General features: G+C 41.1%; 1 protein-coding gene across 1 annotated transcript in view; it reads left to right on the top strand.

Moving 5' to 3' along the window:
- CALD1 (caldesmon 1) overlaps nucleotides 1–16,362 on the top strand; it is an 84,054-nt gene that overhangs the window by 45,762 nt on the left and 21,930 nt on the right. The window contains exons 2-4 of the mRNA XM_062492616.1: nucleotides 10,650–10,796; nucleotides 11,778–12,726; nucleotides 13,351–13,425. Of these exons, the coding sequence (XP_062348600.1) occupies nucleotides 10,650–10,796; nucleotides 11,778–12,726; nucleotides 13,351–13,425 (1,171 nt within the window). The remainder of the gene's footprint in view (nucleotides 1–10,649; nucleotides 10,797–11,777; nucleotides 12,727–13,350; nucleotides 13,426–16,362) is intronic.

Below are 16,362 nucleotides of genomic sequence, written 5' to 3'. Positions count from 1 at the left end.
GTCATGATACCCACCACACAGAAATCAGAAGGGTTGCAAGGATTGCTTAACATTTGTAAAACGTGTTGAGATCTTTTGATGGAAAGAATTTAACAGGTGCCAAGAACAAGTATAATAACAAGGGGAAAATAGCCACTGGTCTGCATTCACTTCTGGAACGTAATGGATTACACCAGAAGCCTTGTCTTAAATATCTGTGGGTGTGTACATTTAATGATGAAATTTTTAATTACCCTTTCTGTAAAAATGTCAGTTGAATCTGTTAGACAGCTTTGCTTCTTGGTGATGGAAACTCATCAAGGCTTGTCTCCTCTCACCTTTGGGATCAGCTCCTCTTTTGGCTGCCCTTGCAGTGTTTCCATTGGCTTTATTGCTTTCTTATCACAGCAGCTCTTTGCTGTCCTTCCTGTCTTGATGCCCACCTGTGTAAAGGGTTTTGCAATAGGTATTACTGCCTGGCTTCCTTTGTGGAACTCCTGTTCCAGAATGAAACTGAAGTTATCAGCAACAGCAACAAAAACGGTGTCCCAATAACTGCTGTGGTTTGAAATCACGTTGGATATTGCAGAAAAGCCCCTCAGCCTGTCCCTATATCTCCACAGGGCAGTTTCTCTCTGTGCTAGGTGCCTCTTTACAGCTGCCTATGTTCCTTTGGAAATCTCCAGTGGGCATTTTTAGGGCAAGCAAATGGTTATTTTCTACCGATTCCTGGTTTTTATCTGGATACTCTCTGTGAACAGTTTATAAATTGTGGATAATTTGTTAGTGAGTCTTTGAAATGGAAGAGATTTTTGTTGGATGCTAGAGTTCTGTGGAAAGGGTTGTTCCCCCACCCCCTCCTCTTTTTAAAGAACAGTGGCTTTTAGATTTGTATTTGCAGTGTGATTAATCAGCTTTAATGAGCTCAGTCAGCTTTCCAGACAGCATCTCCAATACTCAGTTTGGTCATTTCTTATGAGTAACTTCTCTGGAATAAGGATTACAGTGAAGCAGTATGAGAAGAACAAGCACATCTAAGGGAAAACTAATTGAAAGGATAAAGCCAGGATATTTTATTGTGTTTATGTGGGTGTAGTTACAATGGCTGCATTTCAAACTTCCAGCTGTTTAATTTGCACAGTGCTGTTATACGGTGTCTACAAATTGTTGTAACATTAGTGTGCTGCTCAAAGTGCTGTACGTGACCCTGCAGATCTGCAGGGGCTTGTTTTATGTGGAAGGGTTCTTTACCTTTCATGAAGGTGAAAGACACACCAGGATTAGCTTTCACAGGGATTCATGGAATGTATCTGCCCCTAATCCTGTTAGCAAATGACAGGATCTGCACTAATAATTCCTCTGCTGTCTCACCCAAAATGTCTCCTAATCACCTTGGCTGCTGACAGTAGGCTTCTTAAACACCTCACAAAGAGAGAGATGCTTGTCCATGTTGAAAGCAAACAGCCACGAATTTCCCTTGAAACAAAATCCACACCTGCACAGCATCCGTGAGTTGTGTGTAGGGGGAATCGATACCAGAAAATGTTGAGACATCTGATTTTCATTTTTTTTTATTTCATTCACCACATGTTGTAGCACTGGATGTATTTGTAATGCCATATTCCCCCTCAAATGGTTTATTTCAGTTATCATAAGGGTTCACAGTCTGCTCTGTTTTGGTGCGTGTTCTGGTCTTGCATTTCATCTGCTATCCTGTTTGTGGCATTTACTCCAATATTTAATCTGCTGTGGTATGTTAAGGCTGTGTCCTCCTAGTGCCTATTTTGTTCTGGGAAGAGTGGATAAAAAAAAAAAAAAGATTATTCTATTATTATCTGAACAATTATCTGGTTAGAATTACTTTTCCAGACTCCCTGTGTGCAAATACATGCCTTGTACTTTGTTTGTCATCACGGTGCTCACTGTATTTCTGAAAGCTTCAGCAGATATCCTCAGGGACCTGTCTGGCTCTGAGCAAAAGTCATTTAGTTACAATCTCTAATCCCTTGGGAAAGACAGAACACTTTTGATGCTTTGCAGAGATTGATGCTAACACCCATACCTTCAATGGAGCAAGCAACAAAAATACTGGGTTCTGACTGTTTGTAGGTGTTTCAGGCCACAGAACACTCCAGTCTAGGTCGAAGTTACTGAGTGATGTGGAACCTGGGTAGTCACAGCTTGCTATGTGCCATTTCCCTTCTCTCAGTCATGCAGGGTTTTGGTTTTCCAGGCCCTGGACAGCCCTGTGAACCTGGCTGGATGTTGGTGACAATCACTTGCCCAGTCCTGCTCCTTTCACTGATTCCCAGAAGGATCTATTTCCCTTTTCCCTGTTCTCCCAGTATTTCTCTATCAATGCTCCTCCATCCCCCATCTGGTGCTCTGCAGGGATGGAGGCTCCTCATCCCTGTGCTGCTGTCTGTCTCCTCTCTTCCTGCCCACACTCCAGGGAGATGTCTTGTTCCTATTCTGCTATTCCTGCTTCCACATTCCTCCTTCCTGCCCCACTTAGTGTCTCTGTCCCACCCTGTTCAAATCCATTATGAATTTCAGGGTCAGTTCTAAATCAGAGACTGCTGGTTTGGATGTGAAACCATCCAAGGTTACAAACTGATCTGCCCCAGATGCTGCAGCATTTCAGCAACAGATGAAAAAACTCCTTTCAGGGTGGGTCCAGCACTACTGGTGGGAATTGTCCTTGATGTCAATCCATGTGATGCTGTGAATTTTCTCCCCTTCATCACTCCCCCACTGTAGAGTCCAGATTTATGGTTCTTCATTATACCCTGCAAAGCTTGGCAGGCAAGAGAAGAAAATGCAGGAGTGCAAAAGGCAATCCTGCTCAGAAATTTGTTGTCTCTGAAAACCAAAGCCTTGTTCCATCTCCAGTTTCACTAATTTCTTGTTTTGTCAGGGTGGATGGTGAATAAATGTGTGCTGGAACTTGACTGTGAGTAGGTTGGGCATGGTGATGGAGGATTAGGGTGTGTGACTGAGATGGGTTTGGATATTAATGTTTCATTCCTCAAATAAGTGATTCTCTGAGTTAACCTTCTTAGTCTTTGTCCTTACGTGATATTCAGTGGAGCAATAGCAGGTTGAGATTAAAGAAGCTTCGTGTGTATGAGACTTCATCCTCATGGTCCTGCACTTCCTTTTAAAATACACTGCTCTTAAAATGCAGCAATCCCATTAATCTTCGTGGAGGAAATGAAGTGCAAGTGCTGGTTTGTTAAGAGGCTCTCTGTTTCCTAGAGTGCTGCATTAAAGAAGCCTTCAAAGCTGGTAACCAGCGTGAAAGTAGATAAGCAAGATGAAAGTGAAGGCTGGGTTTCCAGGTCAGGAATACATACATGATTTATTATATTTCAGTTTGGGCTTTCCTGAAATCATCAATTTGTTCTTGTTTGCTGATTTCTGAGGATGCAGCGTACTGCTTTGGAGTAATAATAATAATAATAAAAAAATAACACTAGATTTTTTTTTTTAAAGTTACGACTATATATTTTGAAAAAAAAATATTGCCTGCTGCAGCTACTGAGCTAAACCGCACATTGAGTTAGGTCTTAATTTTGGATGCAATCACTAAGTTACCAGTTTGTGGTATAAAAGTGCCTTGAAAGCCACATTAAATATAGCAGCCCAAAACCACAAAAAAGAAAACTTCTTATTTGTCTTTGCAGAAATTGTGGATTGTACATTCTAGGGCAAATCCTGTAAAGCCTGACTTATGCCTCAGCTAGGCAAGATGCCCATTGTTCTCAAGTCATATGCCTGAAATATTCCTTACTGGGTAAGGCTGTGGCATAAATTATTCTGGATTTTTATGCAATAAAGCAATAGAAGCTGGAGGTGGTGGCAGCAAGCAATTTGTTTCAAAGTCAACAAATACCACATAAACCACAGTGGTATGCACACAGATTGGGTTTTGCTCCCACTTTTTCACGTTTGGAAAAAGAAGCTTGTTTTTTATGTTTTGCCACCTGACAGGGAAACAGAGATCTGGGTGAACTCCACCAACCTTCAAGGAAAACAGTAATAATTATCAGGTATAAGGCACTTGACCAATTATTATTTTCTGCTCAGTTATTCTTTTTTTATCACATGAAACTTCTAAATTAGAACAGATTTGATAGGCTGCTCTGTTCACTGACAGGTCAATGCCACATCTATTGTTATGCACTAAAACTGCAGAGCATTAAGCTTCACATATTGAGAGAATTACTTACTTCCCCCTGGTACATTTCCAGCAAGCACTTTTATCTAAATATAATATAGGTTGGAGGCAAATTTGACATTGTTTCAGTAGCAGGAGGCTTTTACCCTTCATGTTTGCAGCCCTGCCTTCGATTTATGCTGAGATGCTCAGAGGAGATTTACCAGAGCTATGTGGCTGTGGTTGGAGAATCTGCTTGCATTTCATATTATGAAACAGATCATCAGTTTTAAGCCGTGAGGAAAGGGGGAAAAAAAAAAAAAAAAGAAAGAAAAAAAAGAAAAATAGGCGTGTGCATGAGTCATTCTGCATTTGTGCAGAGCCAGGCTGGGATGGTACAGGCTGGGTCTGACTGTGAGGCTCAGGTTTAGGGCTTGAATCTAAAACCAAAGCAACTGTGCTCTTATGAGCAGGAAAAAAAAAACCAAATAAAAGAGGGCACTGGGAAATCTTGGACACCTGTAAAACTGAAATGTACGTTTTCAATGGAAACCAGTAATTTGGGAAGGCAGGATCTTTCCTAGAGTCTTCAGTGCCATGCCCAGCAAGGAAATGAAAGCTCTGGATGGTTTTGGCCTTAATTACTTGGTAGTCACCAAGGATTTTTGTTGCCACTGTGGAATCCTTTTTCCTTGTGGTTTTTACTCGGCATATCACTTTTTATCCTTCATTCTTCAATGAAGATAATTCCATGTTAGATTTCAAAACCACACTGTTAGAGGGGTGAATGCTTTTACATTCTACACTTTCCTTACCTGTTAAAAAAACCCTGAATGTCAAAAACATTAAAAAAAAAGAGTAACCATTAAAAAAAATTACACAAGTGGAACTTCTCAGAAGGTCTTTTCTTTCCCATGCTTCACTGTTTTGTCATGTAAACAAAATAACAATCTTCCAGCCAAGTCCTTAACCAAAGTAAATAATCTAAAGGTTTTGCTCAGCTGAAACAAAACAAAAAAAACCCCAAAAAACAAAACAAACAAACAAAAAAAAAAAAAAAACAAAAACAAAAAAAAACCCAAAACAAAACAAAAAACCCCAAACCCCCAAAACTACTACTACTATTACTACTACTACTACTACTACTACTAATAATAATAATAGTAATGTGGTGTTAAAATGGCCAAAATATTTAGCCTTTAGGTATTTTAGATCTAGGTTTAAGGTAGAAGAAATGCTTCTAAAGTTATGGCAAGAAATTAAGGATGTCAGGTCTGACAAGAATGTTCTTCTGAAAATGAATTTTATAAGTGGCTACCCTTCAGGAAAAAAAAAATAAAAAATCCTTGAAATCTTTGGAGCTATGGAAAAGAAGAAAGTGTATTAGACACACAGTATGAAAATGAAGTGAATGAGGACACAATGCACTGAAAAGTGCTGTCTCTGTTTGTGGCCTGAGAACTGTGTGCAGATCTGGGTGATTTGCCTTCTCAGAAATACAGGCTGTGTCCCTGTGGAGAATGGATGGATAAACAGAATAAAAATACTTGTGAGACAGAGATAAATTGAGAGTAAAATGAGAAACATGTACTGTTTGTAAACAGAAGGCTGTAGTGTTTAAGTCCAGCAGGTGCCACCGTATAAGTCTAACTTCCCATACGTGTTAGTGGAATTTCACCAAGCTATCTACAGTGAACCCAAAAATTGGTATTCTTTTACAGGATAACTTCCAAAAAGGCATCCATCTTAATGTGGAGATGCAAGAGATGGATGTTCCATCATTTCTTGTGTATGTAATTATCCTCTCTGTTCAAAACATGTGCTTCATTTCCAGTTTTAATTTGTCTGGGTTTCATTTCCAGCCATTGGTTAATTTTATCCACTTATCTCTCCTACATTTCAAATTGAAAGAAAAAAAAAAAAGGTGCATGTCAAATTGAGAAATATGTGAAAAATATGGGTGTTAATAACAGCATTCATGCACAACATTGGACTGGGAACTGGGATGGCATGTTTGCTTGTCTCCAGCATAATCCCCTGTTTTCACTCACTACATCCTTTTGAAGTGTGAGCATTTTGGACTGAAGTTCTGCTCATTCCCTCATAAAGATGAATCTTCTTGAGCAGGTCTGAGCAGAATGCTGGCAGCTCTCACAGAATGATGGAAGAATGATTAGAAAAAACAGTTTTCCCCACAACTGCCTCCCACCATTCAGCACATTTTTAGATATGACTTGAGTGAAATACAACTGAGATTGACACGCAAAACTTGAAAGAGGCACAGTCCTCTGAGGAAGCATGTACACTTGTTATGGTTTGGTTTTTTGTTTTTTTTTTTTTTTTTCTTTTAGGTGAAGATTGATCAGTTGCTTATATTCAGGTTTTGAAGTGTGCCTATCATAACACAAATTAAGCAAACAATAAAAAGATTAAAAACATATGTGATCATAAATAAAATGGGACTGAATATCAACAGTGACACAGAGAGCACTCCCCACTGGGTATTTTAACAAAGTCCATCCTCACCCCACCCATCCTTTCAGGAAGAGCCTGGGTAAATAGAAAGACTTTCTAAGAGCACAGAAGGCCAACAAATTCAACTTTTATAGACTGAGTCTGGCAGTGAAATTTGTCATTGAGGACATTATACTGACATCCTCCATCTGACATAAATTTGGAGACATGAATCAACAGATATCACTCCAACTGCTGCGTTCTTACGTAATAAAGGGCAGAGGTCTTAGAAGTAGGTTAGGTGAAAAGATGGAGGTGCAGCAGTTTGGTACAGGATGAATGATCTCATTTCTTGGGGAGGACCACAGACAAAATCAATCTGTAATACATGTAAAAGCTTCAGGATAACAAAGTCGTGTGGGAAAGAGCTTGCTGAATTGTGTCTAACTGAGTCCATGTCGTGAGAGCACTGCTGAGAACGCAAGGTGTAGAAACCAGACTGGCATTTGAATGAATAAGAGGCAGATATAAGCTGTCTGCTTACAAATCTTGAAGTCTTTTGTTCTGTTTGGAATTTTTTAGTGTATTTATGACACTCTTGAAATGGAGTCTGAGTTCAGATCCACAGCAGTTCTTTCTTCCTGTCTCCTCGAAAATGGAGTAGTGTGATCCAGCTCAAACCAGGCAGGTTTTTTCTACTCCTGTGAAAAATGAAAAAAAGAATTTAGATTCATCAGGTTTACTTATGACTCACTGAGGTCAGATTGTGCTGCAAATTATAAGGTTTCTCCTTAATCAGAATACACACTCTATAGAATGGGGACCATGTCTTACCCTATCTTCATAAATTGCCTACTGTAGCAAGCCCATGAGCTTGATCAGGAAATTTCAGTGCTGTCATAATTCAGACAATAATAATAATAATGTACTAGTACTGGGCAAGGAACTCCAAACCCAAAGTGCCTTAGATAATGCTCAGGCTGATCTATGGTTACAAGTGGAAACCAGTTAAAGCTGGATTGTATGAAAATGGTTTCAGCCCATAATCATCCCAGCTATTACCACATTTCTTGCTGGGTTATAACTTTACATAAATTCAGTGTTTGGTGTAGAATACAGAGTTGTGTATTTCTGTGAAAAAGGTCTGAAGCAGATGGCCACATGTCCTGTATTACCAATCCAGCAGATTTATTTTCCACTCAAAGTTCCCCCCATTCAATCTGAGGGCAACATTTATAGACTTACTCAAATAATAATGAGATTTGTTGTTGAGTTCTTCATCAGGTCTGACATTTCAGTCCTTGAGAGTTGCACTTGATGATCCTTGTGGGTCCCTTCCAACTCAGAATATTCTGTGTTCTGAATATTCAACAAGAGCTGTTGTATCAGCAGGCTTGGCACATCTCTTTGTGATCATGCTGTGGTCTTGTTGCCTGAGACAGCTGGAACAGCTGATTGTGGAGAGACGCTTGCCTGCAAAGCTATGTGGAAGGTGACAAATGGATATAAATTTAGTTTAATTTAGTTGCTGGGGTATGTGCTGGGCAGCAAGGCTGCTCTCCAAGGGTAGAGAAAAACACAGGCCAATGTGGATCATCAGATTTCCATCTGCCTGATAAAGAGAGTCGAAATCTTGGAGACATACTTTTTAGTATTTTACTCTTAGTCTGAAGAATGTCAAAAGATGTAGGAAAGTGGAAGATAAACTCTGAAGAGCTCCCAAATTGATTTTTCTCTTGATGGGCTGCTACAGAGATCTGTAACAGTGGGAGAATGGGGGTCACTCTTCACACTGAAAGCAGTATTAATATAATGGTAAGGAAAACAAGAAGCATATCTCTTAAAAAACTGCAACTGGTTGTTCCCGTGACTGTTTCCAGATTACTGAGCAGATTGCATGAATGCTGGTGAACAGAAATGACTACTCAAGGTGATTCTCATGGATGGAGCCCGTACGTGGTATATTTGCTTGCTGCAGGAAACTGCTGTGATCTGTAGTAAGGCAATAGATGTGTTTAGAATCATATTAAGAGACATTTTCAGCTTTCTTAACAGATGATCTATGTGATAAGTGTCCAAGGACAGGAAGTACATATCTCTTTAATGGATAAGATCTTGTGGGAATTTTTTGCTTAGGGTATTCTTTGCATTTCCTTTTTTAGTTTTCTGAGCAACTGGTGGTTTAAAAAAGGCATTTTAAAGAGGCTTTTAAGAGCAGTTGTTCTCGTTGCTGTGTAGGGGGGTTCTGTGTGGATGCAGAGGCTGGAATAAACTTCTTCATCTTTGTGTGGTGTCACTGCAAAGACAAATCCTGAGCTGTAGGTGCTGGGTATTGACTGAGTTGTGGCCATTGTCCAGCTGCCACAGGCTAGGGACAGTGTGTCCTCTCCTGTGTCCTTGCAGGTGGACTTCAGAGTTGAAAAGATCACAGGCTTCTTTTAGCCAGAACATCTTACTGATGGAGGGTGTCTGTGGTCAGTTTATTAATCCAGTTTTATACCAGAGTCTCTTTCTTGTGGAAATTAAAGACCCCATTGGTTTATTATTGTATTAATATCCTTTCTGTTCTAGACCTAAATGAAATGTTAATATTCCTGGAAGTTGTTTACAAATGGCAGGAAGTGTTTTTCCTTACCTTCCCTGTGTCACCTTTAGTGCTTTTAATTCAGCTCCTTCCTTTCTTCCTCATCCCCCACTGTGATCCCTTATGGCCATGCTGCTCATGGTTTGCACTCTCTTTGAGAAGAGTTGTTTCTGTAAAGAAAAAGGTTGCAATCTCTCGAAGCAGAGTGTGAAAGCAGCAAATTAAATTCTTGAGTGCACTGAGAATGAAAATGCTGTTCTAGATCTGGCAAATGGCTCAGCTATGTTTTACACTTCCTTAAATTCTTAAAGAAAACCTGGGGTACCTGAATCCCTGCTGAACCTATACTTTCACCCTTCTTCCAGCAAAGGAGAGAAGTAGTATCAAAACATGGCGATGGGAGAGTTTTGTCCCCAAAGAGTCTAAATCAAATCAGTTTAGCTGCTTTTAATGTTAAAATATTTTCAATAAAAACATTATCTGTACTTGGTTTCAGTCAGTGCAGAACTCTGTGTTTTTGTTTGGTTTTTTTTCTTCTATATTCATGGCTACACTGCTAAGTTAAATGTGTGACTATTTAAAAACAGGAGACTTCTGAACCATGATGTATCAAACCACTGCCAGAAGCAAAGAGAATGAATGTCCTGACTAGGTCTGGCACATGTGAGCTTCCTAATTCACTTTCCCTGCTCAAAAAGATAAGAGGAATGCAGGCCTCTCCCTTTATCTCACACAGTAATAACCTCAGCAAAGATTTGAATGGGACACAGGATTATTAGGATTTCAAGGTCTTGCTTTCCTTTTCAAGTAGGATGAAACTAAATGTAATCATCTGTTGGGTTAGATGAATACAATGGGTTCTCAGCTGTAGGCTTTCATCACAGCAGTGATCTTGTGTGATTTGGCCTGGCAGAGCTCCGGGCTCACAAAAAATTTTGTGGGTGTCAGATATTTGGCACTGAGAACCGACCACTGAGAGATGTTGTCATACTTGTGCCTCCCTGCTTTCTAGTCTTTAAAATGTAGAATACTGCCACCATTTTCAGTGTGTGATATTTAGAGGAGACTAATGAAAAGCTGCTTTGCTGAGTCCAATTGCAGTTACCTGGGCCTGAGCAGCAGTCTGCTCAAATGCTGCTGTGAGTGCTCCGACAGGACCATGGGGCAGCCTAGGAGGATGTTTGCTCTGCTACAGAGCTGGGCTTTTATGGATTTTGGTGTTTTCTAGGAGCCAGCTAACAGTGTGGTGTGGCTGCTGCCTTCACAGGGACTATTTTCTCAAGTTCACTTCTGAAAAACAAAAGCAAACCAGGGTTTGAAATTACTGATCTCAATTTCACAGCGTATTTTCACAACGGCATGTGGAGCAGCCACCGTAGCCATGTCAACTGCACTCTAGAAAACTGCTTTTTGTGATGTTTTGTTCAGTGTCCAGAATGCTATAGGAGCAATGTTTCCCTCTCCCTGTTGCAGGCTGTCCTACCAGAGGAACGATGACGATGATGAGGAAGCTGCCAGGGAACGTCGCCGGCGGGCTCGGCAGGAGAGGCTGCGGCAAAAGGAAGAAGGAGATCTCTCAGGAGAAGTAACAGAGAAATCCGAGGCTAATGCTCAAAACAGGTACGTGTCTGGTGCTGTTTAGTGACGAGCCAATGGTAATTTTTGTTCAGAGTAGAGAAGTGTCTGGAAGAGGTTTGCTTTGGTGCTTGAGTTTGAAGTGCTCGTTTTGGCCATCCTTAAACTGAAGAACTGTGAGGATCACCCTGGCTGTGTCTATGTGGTAGGGTGGGAGCATCACTGACTCTGGGCCTGAGGCCATGCTCAGGGCACATATCCAGGTATCCTCGAGGCTGTCTGTGGGGTAATTCAGATTCTCTCAGGCATGGGTGCATCTGGCCTCACAAACCACCGCATCTTTTGTTCCGCTAACAGGGGTCATGGCATCGTGGGGCCAAAGCACTGGGTGGCACCCAGCCCTCAAGCTGTGGCTGCCAGATGCCTGCAAGGTGCTGGGTGTGAGCTCTAGAGCACAGCCCTCACCTGGCATTGTCAGTGTCACACTGGTATAAAGAGCAGAAAAGCTCTTTATGGAAGCAGGTGACACTTCAAATCATGGAATCATCAAAGTTGGAAGATGCCTTTAAGATCATCAAGTCCAGCCATCAACCCAGCAGTGCCCCTGTAGCCCCTAAACCATTACACCATATCACTCATGTCACACTCGACTTGTCACAGGCTGAGTGGCCTTCCTGTCCGTCCAGAGTGGCCTTCCTGTCCATCTCATTTGTTTAGTTTCACATAGTCACAAATAATATACCCAGATTTCCAGTGGCCATGACACGATTGATGGAAGAAACCAGAATTGTGATGGCAAGTGCTAGTAGATACTGAGCAGAAGTAATTTATTTAAGGCAAGGAGAATGGATATAGATAGCAAAACAGCAGCTAAATTTTGAAGTGTGTAACCTGTTGTGTTTTCCAACCATGAAATTATGTTATAGCAAGCTTTTTTCCTAGAAACAGTGAAGAGCATGTGTTGTTAGAAAGCTTTTTTTTGTTTGTTTGTTTTTTCGTTAATGTAAACCTGTCCTTTTTGCACAGTGTGGCAGGGGAGGAAAGCAAGCGTTCTACAGATGATGAGGCTGCATTGTTGGAGAGGCTGGCAAGACGGGAGGAGAGACGCCAAAAACGTCTGCAGGAAGCCCTGGAACGTCAAAAGGAATTCGACCCCACGATCACAGATGGGAGCTTGTCAGTGCCCAGCAGGAGAGAAGTAAACAATGTGGAGGAAAATGAGTCCTCAGGGAAAGAGGAAAAGGCTGAAAAACGCCGAGCTGGCTATGAGATTGAAGAGACAGAAACAGTTACCAAATCGTACCAAAGGAACAACTGGAGGCAAGATGGGGAAGAAGAGGAAAAGAAAGAAGAAAAAGACAAGGAGGAGGTGCAGGAGGAGAAACCAAAGGAGCTCCCTGTAGAGGAAAATCAGGTAGATGTGACAGCAGAAAAAGCCACAGATAAAGAAGAGGCAGTAACTGTAAATGCAGAGGAGCACAAAGCAGAGAATGATACAAATGCTGTGCCAGGAGGGATGCAAAGTGTGACTGATGATGTAGATAAAGAGAAGCTTCGGGATGAGGAAAAGGCTGAGGAAGAAAGGAAGGAAGCAGAAGAAAGGGAGAGGTTAAAAGCAGAGGAAGAAAAGAGGGCAGCTGAGGAAAAACAGAAAGCAGAGGAAGAGAAGAGGGCAGCTGAGGAGAGGGCAAAGGCAGAAGAGGAGAAGAGGGCAGCTGAGGAAAGGGAGAGGGCTAAAGCAGAAGAGGAGAGGAGGGCAGCTGAGGAAAAACAGAAAGCAGAGGAGGAAAAGAGGGCAGCAGAGGAGAGGGCAAAGGCAGAAGAGGAAAAGAGGGCAGCTGAGGAAAAGGCTAAACTAGAAGCAGAGAAATTAAAAGAAAAACAAAAGATGGAAGAACAGAAAATGGAAGATAAACAGGTAAACGAGAAGAAAGTAGAAGATGAAAAACCTCAAGCAGCTTTCTTGAAAAAACAGGTACAGTAAACATTTTGCACCAAAATAAGACACCTGTGGTTTGTGTGAAATGTAATGCAAGAAAAGATTGAATTGGAATTTCCTCACAGCTCTAGTCCTGTGCTGCAGTTACTAATACCTGTGCTGTCACTCCCTGTTTTTAAAAATAAATCCCTTCCTACTTCCCAATAATTCAGTGCACAACAGGCCTGACCTCACTCCATTGTTCAAAGAAAACCTTGCATGTTCAGACCTCTGCATGTGCTTTTGCTGCCTTTTCCCCCCCTCAGCTGCTGTAAACTGGCCTAATGCAGTAACACATGAAGTGGAGGCAGGCACATCTTGGCAGAAAACATTATGAGCACATGTCAAACTGTGTGAGGAATGCTGTGTGCTAAAGGAAATCATGAGAAAGGGAGGCATGAGCATGATGCCATGCAAGGGAGAAAGGCCCAGATGGGGGGAATGGGAGGATTTTTGGAGAGGGTGGAGGGGGCACAGCAGCACATGATGGAGTTGTGGCTGCACACTGGATTGTTGCGTGAACACAGCGTGGAGAAACAAAAAGTGCAAACGGGTGCGGTGTTTTTTCTGTTTAAAAAAAAAAAAAAAAAGAATAAAATTATTGAAAACCCAAAAACAAAGGAGGAAGAAAAAGTGGAAGCTAAAAAGGAAAATCTGCCAGAAGAGAAGCTCCAAGCTACCTCCATAAAAGATCAGGTAACTCATAAAACACTGAATTAGATGTGATAGGGAAACTTGAGACATGAAAACAGATAAGGCACCCATAAGTGAAAGTTGCTTCTTCAGCAAAGTACTTAAGCTTGTGCTTCACTTCAAGAACATGGGTAATCCCGCTGAAATAAATAGGGATGAAGCTCCTTAAGTCCTTAAAATGAAGTAAAGTCTTAAGTAGTTTGTTCTTTTGGGACTTTGGGACCAATTCCTGTTTGTCTTAAAACAAATATTTCAGGAAACTCAGTTCAGTCAACAGCACAAGTATGGTTTCCCTCTAGGGATGAATTTTTCAGGACAGTATCCACTAATCATCCTTTCCTGGTTTCCTCTCACTTTACTGTGAACTTTTTCCCTATGAAACAAAACCTACTCTAATAATAATGATAATCATCATCATCGTCGACATAATGATAATTAATAATAATCATCAACATGATAATAATAATCTAGGCCCCTTGGCCACCTGATTGCCTTAACTAATAATTCCCCTCCAAGCTGCAATACCCCATGATATAAACTCTGCATACCCAAGATTCTTTTTTTGTTTTGAAGAGAAAATCTGCCAAATTTACTGCATTGCATTTCCACTGTAAACACAGGAGCTGGTGCCATGGTGTTTTACTGTATGGTAAGTAAATAAGATTTGGGGACCATTTACTCTTTGGGGTACATGGGGAACCATGCTCAGTGCAGTGGTTTTGGTTCAGTACAGCAGGTCTCAAAACAGTCCCTCATTCTGATTAGGGGAGACGGGTCAGAGATTGGTCAGAACCTTGGAAGTTTGGACCCATTTGGGTTCAGCCAGGTCTGTGTGGCTTAAAGGGAGCCACAGCACAGATTGCTGCCTGTCCAGTGGATTGGAATCATTGAGGGTTGTAGAGGGTCCACTCCAGGGTCCTTAATTAGCAGATGAGCTTGGAACATGCTGTAGATGCTTAGCTCACCCTCAGAAAGCAGTGAGGAAATAGCTGCACCAAAAAAAAAAAAAAAAAAAAAGAAGAAAAGAAAAAAAAAAAAGAAAGAAAAAGGGATGGATTGTATTAAGAAGACAGAACCAGTTTCCACTATTCAATTTTGCATGCAAACTTTGAATACTACGAGTAAATGTAAAGAGGAGTCTGTAACTGACCACAAACTTTGATTTGTGGGGAACTTGAGACACAGTTGTCCTGCTTGTTCTTATATAGAGCTCGGCCAGCTCTCCCTGGAGCTCTCATCATGCTTTTAAAACCCACTCACTGGGCTAGATTATTCCAGGAAATTGGCAAGACTTATAAAAGTTACTTGTGATTTTAGTGTTTCCATCTTTGGATGCTGAAGCTGAGACAACTTAATAGAATCCCCCTTGTATTGCAATGCTGAATACCCATCCTGAGCATTCAAAATGTCCTGAAAAATCTCAGTTGTTGATTTTTTACTTGTGAACAAAAATTGATGCTCAGGCAAGATCATGCTCCCATCTCCACCTCTCCCTTTCCAGGGACATAAAAATTCAGTGAGGTCTCTTTCTGAATGTGCATGCAGCTAAGAGGATGCCAGCGTTTCATGAACAGACCTGGAGGGAATAGAGTCTATCTACATAATCAGGTTTTGCTCTTGACCTCAAAGTTCAGGTTCTGATTAATTTGGCAAGAAAAAATTCGTCTCTCTTTCTGAACTTCTGCACAGTTTTTGGTTGTTAAAGTGACCCGAGAAGTTCATAAGAACAAGCTTTCTCATGATGTGAGACTCCTGGTATTTCCTGCTTCCAGTTTGGCAAGACATGCTGCAGCAGTTGCTTTTCTCATGGTATTTGGGGATGGCAGTAGACTCTACAGGGAAGCCCTAGAACCAGATGCCCACAGTTTTTAACTCATCAAATAAATGAGCCCAAATAAGGAATCAAATCTACCAGATGGGCTCCAACCTCAGCAACAGATTTGCTTCATCTGAAGGTGTTCAAACTCAAGCTTCAGAAATCTCAGCTCTCAAATAATAGCATAAAAATCTTAACAGAAGAGAGGTGGTATAGAAAGAGAATGAAATGTAAATAAATAAAGCTGGAGATCTGTTAACCACACCTTTGGTTGTGTTCTAGCTTGGTATGAAGATTTGTGAGAACATGTGAACTATTTCAGTTCAGGTAATATTACCTGTCTTCTCCAAGGGGAGTCCTTTTTGAATTCAGCAGAAGCTGAATTAGTCTGTAATTTAGGGAAGCAATGAGACAAGGGAAAGAATTTATTCTGTTGCCTACCATTGGAATGAGATACAAGGGTTTCTGCTTCTTTGCTAATCAAACTCTGCTTTGGTATTAAAATTAGTAGGAGAAGGATTGAGGCCAAGAGATGTGAAATGTTTCTGTAGTATCTTGTTTTACCATCTTTTTTAATAAAGAGGCCAAGCTGTGTTAATGGTTTTCTCAAACGCAGACATATTACCATAAATCCTACTGGTTTCTGAAATGCTATTTCCTAACCGATTAATTTTTAAACTATATTGTTTTCATATTAGTTTTCTCAGTCATTTCAATTAAGATGTAAGAGATACTACCCTCCCCAGTGGACCTGAATACATAAGGCAGCTGGAAGTGTTGGCTTTTTAAATAAGACTTAGGAAGGTCTTGATGACAATCTCAGCAAAGGAAATCTTATGCTCTCGAAATCCCAGGACAGACATCCTGGCACAAGAAATCTTGCACCAATCAACACAGCCTGTTTCAGCATCACCCTGACTGGGGCTGAAGGGCTGGGAGATTGCTCACAGGCAGCAGAGATGCCTGCAGTGAACATGATCCCTAGCTCACCCTGATTTGGGAGCAGCTGGAAGATGATGCTGTCTGATGGCATCTGTCAGGATAAAAGAATAGCCTTGCTTGTCCCAGCCCAGCTCCTAGAAAACAGAAAGCCATTCCTTGAGGCTAGTGGCTTGTAGCAGCTG

Source organism: Cinclus cinclus, chromosome 4 (genome assembly GCF_963662255.1).
Source record: "Cinclus cinclus chromosome 4, bCinCin1.1, whole genome shotgun sequence".
Lineage (NCBI taxonomy): Eukaryota > Metazoa > Chordata > Aves > Passeriformes > Cinclidae > Cinclus > Cinclus cinclus.
This window is presented reverse-complemented; position numbering and strand designations above follow the sequence as displayed.